This window comes from Tetrao urogallus (genome assembly GCF_951394365.1).
Source record: "Tetrao urogallus genome assembly, chromosome: 24".
Lineage (NCBI taxonomy): Eukaryota > Metazoa > Chordata > Aves > Galliformes > Phasianidae > Tetrao > Tetrao urogallus.
In genome coordinates this window covers 4686977-4698238 of record NC_136837.1, presented here as the reverse complement: position 1 = coordinate 4698238, position 11262 = coordinate 4686977, and the positions used below count along the sequence as shown (strand labels likewise).

The 11262-nt window shown below is 60.4% G+C and overlaps 2 protein-coding genes across 3 annotated transcripts; both read left to right on the top strand.

The window, feature by feature from the left end:
- Positions 1 to 398: 398 nt before the first annotated feature.
- CSRP1 (cysteine and glycine rich protein 1) lies at positions 399 to 5123 on the top strand (the record flags this gene model as incomplete). 2 transcript variants are annotated; one of them, XM_079546486.1, is made up of 5 exons in its annotated part: positions 399 to 510; positions 2876 to 3044; positions 3471 to 3579; positions 4707 to 4800; positions 5047 to 5123. In XM_079546486.1, 5 exons carry the CDS (start codon positions 399 to 401, stop codon positions 5121 to 5123), a joined length of 561 nt encoding a protein of 186 aa, XP_079402612.1. The 2 variants fall into 2 exon arrangements, with proteins under 2 accessions (XP_079402612.1, XP_079402611.1); XM_079546485.1 differs by having other exon boundaries at positions 3471 to 3597.
- Positions 5124 to 8134: 3011 nt separating this feature from the next.
- On the top strand, positions 8135 to 8951 carry PHLDA3 (pleckstrin homology like domain family A member 3; the record flags this gene model as incomplete). The annotated part of the gene is made up of 2 exons (XM_079546490.1): positions 8135 to 8486; positions 8830 to 8951. The coding sequence occupies 2 exons, from the start codon at positions 8135 to 8137 to the stop codon at positions 8949 to 8951; spliced, it is 474 nt and encodes a 157-aa protein (XP_079402616.1).
- Between the last annotated feature and the right edge of the window lie 2311 nt (positions 8952 to 11262).

The window sequence follows — 11262 nt, the reverse complement described above, 5'->3', positions numbered from 1 at the left end:
TTGCCCCAGCCTTCAAAATACCAAGGCTGGGTTGGAGCTCAGCCATGTGTGTTCGCCGTTTGTCTCACTGTGGGATTATCTGCACATTTGAAGATCAGGCGGCTACTCATCACTCACCAGAGGCATTTCAGGAAAGAGGAGAGCAAAGGAGAAGCATTAACATGCTGCCAGGGAGCTGCATGGTCGGTTAGGTCAGTGCTCAGGTGTTGGCCCCGTGTCCCAGCCTTCGTACTCCTCTTCCTCCCTTTCCTTGCTCAGAACAGAGCCGTGAGCTCCCAGGACCTGGGATGCTGATCCCGCTGGATGCTCTAAGTGGGCACTCTGAGTTCTGCTGATTCTGCTCCTCAGCAGCATTATGAATCAGTGCAAACATTTTCTGCCCCTTCTCTCCCCACAGGATGCCAAACTGGGGTGGAGGGAAGAAATGTGGCGTGTGCCAGAAGGCGGTGTACTTCGCTGAGGAGGTGCAGTGTGAAGGCAGCAGCTTCCATAAGTCCTGCTTCTTGTGCAGTGAGTACTGCCCTCCCCTCGCCCCACTCCCTGACAGCAGTTTGTGTCCTGTTTGTATATATAAACGTTTATGAGGCATGTCAATGCTCAGTGGGTTTCCCCTACAAGCAGCCAGGGTGCAGGAGCAGTGTGGAGGTGTTCTGTTGTCCTCCAGGCTGAAGAAGCACGGATCAGCCCAGAGCACCGCAGGATGTCAGGGCTGAGCTTAGCCAGCATCCATACTGCATCCCTGCACCAGGGAATATTGAGGTCCTGTCCCTGGAGGTGCCTCAGATGCTGAAGGCTGGAGCATGAGCTGGGCGCTCCCACCAGACAGGAGGTGGCACGTTGCAGTGCTGGCCCTGGTCCTCCGCACTGCTTTGCTGGGAGCTGGGGTATGATCTGCCCCGTGTCTGGTGTGAGATGGCCTCCAGGAGCCAAAACATCAGGCAGGAGACATTGCTTGGGGAAGGGAAGGAGCTCAGCGCCGTGGGGAAGGGAGAAGGTTGTCCCACATCTGCTCGTGGAAGCACATCACCAGGGAGAGCACCACGACATGGGCTGCCATCCTCACGCTTTGCAGAAGGACCTCATCCTGCTCCTCGTGTGCCTGGCAGCTCTGCCTGTCCCAGTGGGCTCCTCCCCAGCCCTGCTTCCCAACCCCGTGCTGCTGAGCTGCTCTGAGCTCCTCCAGCTTCCCCAGCACTGCTCTTGGGCCCCTTCGGGAATGTGAAGCCACTATCTTTAGGAGAGAAAAACAAACACTGGGAGCTGATTTGCCAAGGAAATAATCAGAAAGGAGCCAAACCTACCACAGTGCATTAAACTGGAGATCAGCTCCGGGAGTGAGTGCTGATTGACTGCGTGGCGTTGGTCCAGCTAAGGCAATAGCACAGGCAGAAGTGTGATGCAAGGAGGCTGCCTGGCCTCAGAACAGCAGCAGCTCTTGTCTGGCTGTTCTGTGGGGCAGCTCAGCTGTTCTTAGAAAAACAAAGGGTTCTTCATGCGATGAGTGCGGTGTGCTGGAATTTCTGCGATGCAGAAACCGGGGGCTGATTTCTAGGAAGCAGACTGGGAAGGAATTTTTTTGTTGCATGACAGTGGTTGGGGCAGACGAGGAGCAGTGGATGCGGGGACTGAAGGCTGCAGCCACCCAGCGTGGGGGGAGAGGAAAGCAGATGCCATCGGCGTCACCACCGTTAGGACAAAGCCTTTTGAACCCGCTGGTGTCGGCCCCCACATCCATCCCTGTGGGTTCTGAATGCAGAACTGTCCCTACTCAGCTCTGGGCTGCTGTGTCCCATCGCCAGCCCATCCGTCGGACACCCACTCTGAGCCATGGGATGCACAGTTCCACGTCAGCCTGGATCCCAATCCCTATCCAGGGGACGGGGAGCACACAGTGAGCACAGGACCCTGCCAGCCCTCCTTAGATGGCCACAGGCTTCCTTCCCACCTCCTCCCTCCAGCAGTGCGTGGGGTTGCCTGCGGCCACGCGGGAGGAGCACCATATTTAGTAATAGGGCCGAGGAACGCTGCCTCCCCCCCGGATTGAGTGCACTGAGGGAGCTGTGTTTGCATTCCTGTGATATTGGTAAAGGGCAAGGAACTTTCCTGCTGGCAAGGAGCGAAACGGGCTGCTGGGAGCGTCGACATTTAAGGCGTGTGAGCAGGATGGGGATGGCTGGGGTGCAGCTGTAACAGGACCTGTTTTGGCGCTGGCTGCCAGCGCTGTGGACTCTGCCTTGGGCGTCATGCTCCGAACGGGGCAGGTAAACACTGGAGATTGCTGTGAGCCTCGTTTGTTTCCTGCTTCCCTCCCATCACGGTGTGCCAGGAAGGGTTGGGAGCTGACGTGGAGGATGAGATCAGAATGGGACATGAGCACAGCGCCGCGGTCCCCAGGCCCTGCTGCTGTCCCCTTGTGTCCCATCTTATGTCCCACGCTGACCCCATGGCTGGGACACCCACCTGGCTGGCAGTGCTGAGTGTGCCCTGCACAACCCCTCTCCTGGCACAGACCTGGGATGGCACATTGACATGAGTATCTGTGTGATTTGTGGGGAAATTTAGGATTTGTGCCCCGTCCTGGCTCCAAACCTGCCCCCACCCAGGGTTCCGGCAGCAGTGAGGTTAACAGAGCTGCTGCCTTATTTATTATCAGCCTTGTAGCCTTGGTGGTTGCTTCCTTTTAAAGCCAGACAATGTTCTTGTTGTGATCCTTATCTGCAGCCGTTTTGCATGCACTCCCTTTGAACACTGATCTTGTCTGGGGTTTCCTCGCTCCTTGAAAGCCGAGCTGTGCTGTCCCGTGTGAGGACTTGTTCTCTGCTGCTAACGAGCAGATCTGGATGCACGGGCTGACAGGGCCCTCCCTCTCTTCCAGTGGTCTGTAAGAAGAACTTGGACAGCACCACTGTTGCTGTGCATGGAGATGAGATCTACTGCAAGTCCTGCTATGGCAAGAAGTACGGCCCCAAGGGCTATGGGTACGGGATGGGCGCCGGGACCCTGAGCACCGACAAGGGCGAGTCTCTGGGAATCAAATACGAAGAGTGAGTTGAAGTCTTGTTTTGAAATCGGGGATGTTGTGTCCACCTTCTCCCTCACATCTGTCCAGATGTGCTCGGCTGTACCGCCCTGCAAAGCCCACTGAATGTCCAGCAGTCCCCAAGCTGCAGAGTGTCATGGATTCCCTGCTTCAGGGGGGACTTCCCATGTGCTGGGCATGCCACGTGGCTGGCAATAGGCCCACATCTGCTCTGATGTTCTCAGTGACATGCGGGCTCCACAGGCACGTCCCCATCGCCCAGCCCTGCTGCCCATCCCATCCCAGCACACAGCTGTGGGGCTGCAGTTTCCACGGGGGTCAACGCCATCCTGACAGCCCCTCCGAAATCGGGCTGGGATTTGCATTCCCACAGCTCTGCCCTCCTCTTCCCGTTCCTGCACCCCGTTAATGCGCTCCCTCCCGTCCACAGGGGCCAATCCCACCGACCCACCAACCCGAACGCATCCAGGATGGCCCAGAAGGTCGGCGGCTCCGATGGGTGCCCGCGCTGCGGCCAAGCGGTGTACGCAGCCGAGAAGGTGATCGGAGCTGGAAAGGTACGGATGGGGCACACACACACACACACACACCCTGCAACCCTGGCACCTAAAGGGGAGCCTTATCAGGACCCTCCGCATCCCCTCCTGTGGCCCCATCCCTGCCCAGCTCTGAACCCAAGAGTGCTCCAGGCTCACCTCTGTGCTGTGGGGTCAGGACGGTGGAAGGCCTCAGCTATGGGGCTGTGCTGGTGGCACTGGTGCTGCCCCACACATCGACCCCTGCACTTCATCCTCCCCGCCGTCGGTGCTCGTCCCCAGAGCACAGAAGCACGGAGTCACAGGAGCCTCCAGCACCGTACTGAGGCTCCAGCAGGGTCTGTGAGGGATGTGCCACGTTTCGGTTACCCTCAAAATCCCAGCGCCGGCTCTTGGCCTCCCGGTGTTGTTGATGTTTACAGGGACCCAAATCTGGCAAAGCAATTGTGCTCGAGAAAACCAGAGAGGATTCCAGAGCATGTATTCAATGTACTAATGTTCGCTGGATGACTCTCAGCTACCTCCTCCCCCAGCCCTAATTTCACATTTTCTTCCAAAAAAGGTTTGATGTTTTCCAAAGCGTTTATTTAAATTCCTCTGTGAGGGCTCTGGCTGCTCTGTGTGCTGCTCGGGGCCCGTGAGCTCATCTGTCCCCGGAGGGACTGGCAGGGCTGGGGGAGCTTTATTTTTGAACGCTGGCTGATTCCTGCATTCTTAGTGTCGATTTGCTGCCCTAGAGCTGGAGTTGTCTCCCCCCAGTGCCACCCCTGGGCTCAGGTGCAGCAGATCCTGGTGAATAACTCAGGGGATTTATTGTTGTGTTTTAAGAGAAGGACGATTGCTTTTCACCCACTGCACTGTGAAGTGACTGTTGAGGGATTGGGGGTGGTGAAGGCTCAGTTTAGGAGCCAATGTTTCCCCTCTGTGTCTTCACCACGGGGCAGGAGGGCTTTGCTGTGCTGAGGGTGGGGAGGAGGGCTCTTGCCAGACTTTCCATCAGCAAACCCCTTTGCTGATGGCTTTGGGTCAGAACCAGGGTCAGAATCCCTCCAAAGGGATCCCACCTGGTACCAAAGCTTTGCTGTCTCGTCTCCATTACCATCTGACTGGGTTCCTCTCCTGTCTCTCAGTCCTGGCACAAGTCCTGCTTCCGCTGCGCCAAGTGTGGCAAAAGCCTGGAGTCCACCACCCTGGCAGACAAAGACGGGGAGATCTACTGCAAAGGTCTGTGCCACGTCCCCTGCCCTTTGGGGCTGTCGCAGGGGGGTCCCTGGGCTCAGGTCCCCTCCAGTTGTCCTGGCTGCTGGGCCTGGAGGTGTGAGAATGGGGATGGGGCAGGGATCCGGGAGACGGTGACCCTGCAGCTGCTCTGGGGAGCGTTGCAGACACGGCAAACCCTGCTCTGCTTCAGGAGAACTGCTACGGTGCCCTCGTGCCACTGTCCTAATGTTACTCCTCCTCTCTCTGCAGGTTGCTACGCCAAGAACTTCGGGCCCAAAGGCTTTGGCTTCGGGCAGGGGGCCGGGGCGCTCATCCACTCGCAGTGAGGCACCAGGAGCCGCGCTCCGCTCCTCCTGGGCTCCTGCAGCCCAGCCCTGGGTTTCCGCACACCGCAGCGAGCTCCCTCACCTCCTCCATCCCCGCCTGCTGCTTTGCGGCACCAGCGCCTTCCCCTGCCCCGACCCTACGCTCCCCGAAGCTGCGGGAGCCCCATTGCCACCACGGGTCCCTCGGCACGGGCACACAGCTCGCTCCCACCCGCAGTGAGGCTCCCAGCGTTCCGCTCCGCGTCGCCCGTCCCGCCGGGATGAGCCGCGCTGCGCCGTGTCACCGAGCAAGGAATAAACATCAAAGCTGACCCAAGGCGTTGCCCGAGGGGTTGCGGGGTTGTTCCCCAGGAGCTCAGGATGGAGCGGGAGGACGGGAAGCGGTGCTGCTGCAGCTTGCAATGAAAGCGGAGGGGTTCTCCCTGCAGCTCCGCAGCCCCTCCTGCCCTCCCCTCGTGTGACCATTTCCTAGGCAGTGTTTCCTTCCTGCGCTTCGCGCGGGCGCTGCCATGCGCACACCGCGTCCAAACCCATCAGCGCTGCTCCGTGGCGCTGCTCCAGGCAGCCGTGCCCAGCAGTGCTAACAGCTCTGAGCTTTTCACCTACTCCCGGGTTGGGTGTTTCGTCTTTTTTTTTTTGTTTTTTTTTTTGTTTTTTTTTTGCTGGATTCTGATCCTCCAGCTTGGCAGCTCTCCAGGTTTAATTTGTTTTCACTGAAACACTTTGCTTTCGCTGTGTGCTTCTCTCCTTTGACCGGCGTGAGATACTCACGGATCAGCCTCGCCGTCTGTCCTTTCCAATCCGCAGTGGGACGGCTGCAACTGCTTCCCTCTGCTGGCTGCTGCTCCCCAGGCACGGCTCCGGACAGACGGACGGTTGTGTCTGCACATCTGTACCCATGCACTGCCCAACGCGCTGCATCTGCAGCACCCAGCCCTGATGGCAGCCTGGCGGCTGCAGCACTGGGGATTGGGGATGGGGATGGGGTACCCAACAGCGTCCAGAGAGATGCCCTGGGACGGTGGTGACAGAGCTGCAGCATTGAGCTCTGCTGGTTCAGCAGAATGAGACCCTTCTCTGGGTCTGGGACCAGAGGACAGAGGGGAGGTGACAGGCTCTGTGACCTCATGGCTGTGGGAAACTGATCTTCCCATGGTGGCTGGAGGTGGCGATGCAGTGAGCAGCCCCAGCTGGCGAGGGAAGAGACCGTGGGGTTGGTGGCCAGCAGCATCACTGACATCCCCACCTGCTGGAGCAGAGCTGGGAGGGACAGCCCAGACTGCTGGCTTCCAAATTCCTGGGGTACACCAACCCTGAGCGTGTGCTCCTTGCAGGGACCCACCTGCTCCACTCCCCCCAGAGCCCTGCGGGGCCGGAGCTGACCCCCCTCCGTGCCCAACATCCCAAACTGGGGCTGCTGGGACAGCGGGGAACGGTGCCAGCATGGTGATGTTGGCCTCGGGGAGCACGAACCAGTTCCTGACTGCACAGCGGGCCCTGCCCTGTTAATGAGGGATAATGAGGTGCCTCTCCTGGCGCTGCAGACTTGCCCCCTGGCCATGCTGGCTGCCAGCGCTGCCCCCGGCAGGCATCAGCCCCAGACGGTGACCCCGGTGCAGCTCCGTGGGGATTTTTTGTCCCCTTTTTTCGACTTTTTTATTTTATTTTGCTGAGGGCTCTGCACACTCAGCACCTCCGGGTTCATCCATCCGCCCGGGGTGCTGCAACAATCGCTCTGTTCAGCAGCTCATGGCCAGTGCCATGCACCCAGATGTCCCCACAGGCACAGCACAGCAGGGCCAGCTTCTGCCAGGGGCTGGCATGGGAACAGACGGAGCTGTCGTGGTCGGGAACAAGACAGGCTGGAAAGGCGCCGGTGTTTTGCTGCTGGGGAGGGAGGACTCCGGCAGGACCAGGCTGTGCCACACAGCCTCATCCCTGCTCAGCGCAGTCACACGAAGCTGGAGATGCTGTCTTCACTGTGGGACAGACTGGGAACACCAAATTGTTCTCCTTGAGGGGGGGCGCAGGGGGACAGGAGCTCTGTGCTGAGGGATTGGAGCAGCTCCTTTGGGTGCAGGGCTGATGGGTGCACAGCCGCCTTGGGATGGTGGCATGGACTTTTCCATCTGCAGATGTTCCCCTCCCAGCTCCTTCCTCACAGTCCCTTCATGGTTGGTGCTGCACCCACAGCATTGTGCCCAGGCAGCACTGCACCCTGTAGCTCCATGTTTAAGACCCACAGATCTCTTCTACAGCTTCTACTGCACCCCACAGCCCTCTGTCCTGGCTGCTTCTGAACCCCATAGCCCCCCGCCCCAGATAGCCCCGCACGCACAGCCCTCTGTTCTTGTTGGTGCTGCTCCCCAGAATCCCAGTGCACCCCCCAGCCCCTTCCTGGCTTAGAAGTGACCCCAAAACTCCCCCCGCCCCAGCTGGCACTGCACCCCATAACTCCACATGCAGGTGCTGTTGCCCTCCGTAGCCTTGCAACCATCCGGTGCTGCACCCGCAGCCCCCTGCAACCCCCAGCCCCGTAGGACTGCAGCTCCACATCTTGTCCTCTCCCTGCTGTGCCTTTGCCCACGCCGTGCCCTGGGCTGTTTGCACGGGGCCCCAGGACTGCACCCGCCCGCAGGCACCCCGAAAGCATCGTGCAGGTGGGTGCAGCGGGGCAGCATCGGGCCTGGCTGGGCTTCGCCTGGGCGTGAAGGGTGCACAGCAGGAGGGGCCAGGCGAGGCGGGGATGGAATGCAAGTGGGAGAGCGGCCGGGCGTGTAGCAACAGATCCTGGGGAGCGCGGAGCCGGGGATCCCACACGCTGCATGGGGCAGGACGCCGAGCTCAGCCGCAGGGACGGCGGAATGGGGCGTCCCGTCGCTGCCGCCCCGCTGTGAGAGCCGGGGGGGGTCGATCGGGGGGCACTGAGCTGCGGGGGTCCCGACAGCCGCGGGGGGAGGGGTGGAAATCCCCAGCGGGGGATGCGCGGCTGCGGGAGCTGAGGAGCCGCCATGACCCCCGAGAAGGTGCTGCGGGAAGGGGTGCTGGAGAAGCGCAGCGGGGGGCTGCTGCAGCTCTGGAAGAAGAAGCGGTGCCTGCTGACCGAGAAGGGGCTGCAGCTCTTCGAGCCCAAGGGCTCGCGTCGAAAGGAGCTGAGCTTCGCCCGCATGAAGGCGGTGGAGTGCGTGGAGTGGAAGGAGAGGCACATCTACTTCACGGTGGTGATGGACGACAGCCACGAGATCGACTTCCGCTGCGCCCAGGAGGACCCGGGCTGGAACGCAGCCATCACCATGGGCCTCGTCCGCTTCAAGAACCAGCAGGCCATCCAGGTGGTGCGGGCACGGCACAGCTGCAGAGCAGGTAACGGCCCTGCTGTGCTCGGGGTATGGGGAACCGGTGGTGGGATCCTGCCCCGAGGTGCTCCGATGGCCCCAGGATGGGGGAGGTCCTTTCCTGGGTCTGCGTTGCGCGCCCCCCTGCCCTGGCTGGGCTCTGCTGACACCCGGTGCAGCTCCCCTGCCACTCAGGTTTCAACCCATTGCACCCCAAGAGAGGGACGCACTGATGTCGTCCCTCTCACAGAAAGACACAGGGTGGGCTCTGCCTTCTGGCACGTGGGGTGGGGGTGACACCACGCTGCCCAGGGCTGCCCCTGCTCCTGCCCAGCACGGGCCGGGTGGGTGAGCAGTGCTTCTCTCCGCAGTGGTGCAGTACGACGCAGCTGCAGTGGGACAGCGCGTGGCTGTGCAGCATCCCCGGAGCAGGATGGAGACGGCGCTCAGCTCAGTGGGAGGAGGAGAGAATAGGATCCCAGCCAGCAACTGAGCCCTTGGGGCTCCCCAGGAAGGCCAGTGCAGGCACCGGCCCCAGTGCCATGGGGCGGGACAGTGAGGCACCAGGGCATGGCTGCGCCCACTTGGACCGATGGGGCAAAGGGCACAGCCAGGGCCACCACCAGGGGCTCCCGAAGGTGATGGATGTGGCCAGGCCCATGGTGGACTGGCGGAGACCCCCGGCCTCTCCTGCAGGACAGGGGATGGGATGGGTGAAGCTGACCTGAAGGAAGCAGCGCGGTGCTGAGCCATGGGACATCGGATGTGGATGGGGACACAAAGCCCCTGAGACCCCACATGGTGCAAGGACTGCAGAGGGGACCCCTCGGTCACCATGCCGGGATGGTGCGGTGACACGGCTGCGCCGCTGGATGCTGCCCTGGGGATGGCAATGTGACACTGTGGCCCCCAACTCCTTGTACTGACTGTACCCCCAACATGTCCTTCTGCTGCTTTGTTCTTTTTGCTTTGTTTTGCGGGACCACACAGTATATGGGAGAACACTAATCCTGCACAGAGCTTCACAGATTGTTCATAGACAACCCCTTAAATCTGCCAGCATCCCACAGCCAGGCTCCTGTGCCCCCCCACCCTGCCGTCCCCTGCTGCTCCCGTGGTGGCTGGGGTTGGGTTGGGGTCAGGGTTAGGGTCAGGTCTTGCTGCCAGGCGGTGCAGGCAGGACAGCAGCAGGGGAAGGGATCCCTCACCATGGGGCTGTGCCCAGACAGGCTGTGCTGATGTGAGTGCCCGGAGCTGCCGAGCTCCACAAGCTGCAGCCTGAGCCCCACAGCCCGGGGCTGTGCAGATCTGCTGGGAGCACACCCAGCTGCGTGGGAACAGCGCAGCACAGTGGCCCTCTGGTCCGGCCCTGTGCCAAACCAGCTCTGGGTGTTTCTGGGGAGGGACGGTGGCACGGTCAGTGCCTGCTTGTCATGTTGCACCATGCCCCTTCCAAGCAGATCTTGGATGGATTTCCACCCATCCGCCTCCCTCTGGTGTTGAGAATTGGGTTTTTTTAATAGGGTGTGCAGGGGTGAGCTGGGGGCACACTGTGTGCAAGCAGACCCACACGCATGGAGCACAGGGCAGCAGCAGCACCTGTGTGATTCCTGCAGGAAGGTTCTCAGTGGGGGGCTGGATTTGCTCCTTGTAAGGAGCCCCATGAGCTCTGCAGCAGTCTAAATGCTGCCCACATGAGTTAGCTGGCTGTTAGGGATGCAAGGAGTTCAAGGGGTGCTTCCAGCCCTCGCTTCCTAAAGCAGAGCAAGGACACACAGGAAGCTTCTCTAATGCTGTAGGAGGTGGGGAAACTGAGGCACAGCAGAGGGGTGAGAACCACACAGCCCCTGCAGCACTGGGACCCCGGGGGCACTGAGCACAGCTGCAGGTGGGCGCTGAGCCCTGGGATGGAGCAGGGTGCCTGGGGCTGCCTGAGTTCAAAGCCTGAAAATCCAGCTGTGCAGCTCTGTCCTGGGTTGGCACCCATGGTGCTGCGCTCAGCCCCTCGTTTGTCCTGCCCTCAGACCCTTCACAGCCCACCTTTGGATGCTCTCTGATAGCTTTATGTCCTCTATGTCCCTTCCATCCCCAGTGCCAAGCTCCAATTCCACGCCTGGAGGTGATGTCCCCAGGTCTCTGAGCTGTCCCACCCCCTCCCACTCAGCCCACAGGGTCTCCCCCACCCCCAGCCCTGCAGTGCCCTCAATGTTTGGGGTTGGCTCTGAGTGTTGGGATGGGGATGGCTGTGTTTGGGGTGTGAGGTCCCAGGGGACAGCAGAGGCTCAGCTGTTGTTTCTAACTCTGTCCTGGCTGCCCTGGGAAGCCCGCTGGCTCTGTAATCACCTCTGGGGTCAATGGAAAGGGAGACAACTCCTGGTAGAAGAATGGATGAGTGGGATGGCCCCAGGGCCAAGAGCTGGGGATGGGACCCACCAGCACTGCTGCAAAGCCACATGAGGGGCAGCAGCTTTGTGTGGGGTGTCCAGCCACTTGTGGGGGTCGGTTGTCTTGAATTTGGGGCTCTGACACCTTCAGGATGTGGCACACAGGGATATGGTCAGTGGGCATGGTGGGGATGGGTTGGGTTGGATTGGGCATCTCAGAGGTCTTCTCCAGCATTAATGATTCCCAGGGTCCAACCTCCCCATACAGCTTTGGGAATTCAGTGCTGGCATCCATCTCCTCAGAGACAGCCCTGCTTTGAATCAATTTGTCCCAAGCACTGGGGGATATTCTTTTGCAAAGAATTTGACCTCAAACTGATCTTCCCCATAGATTTCCAGATTGTCCCCATCCTACGTATG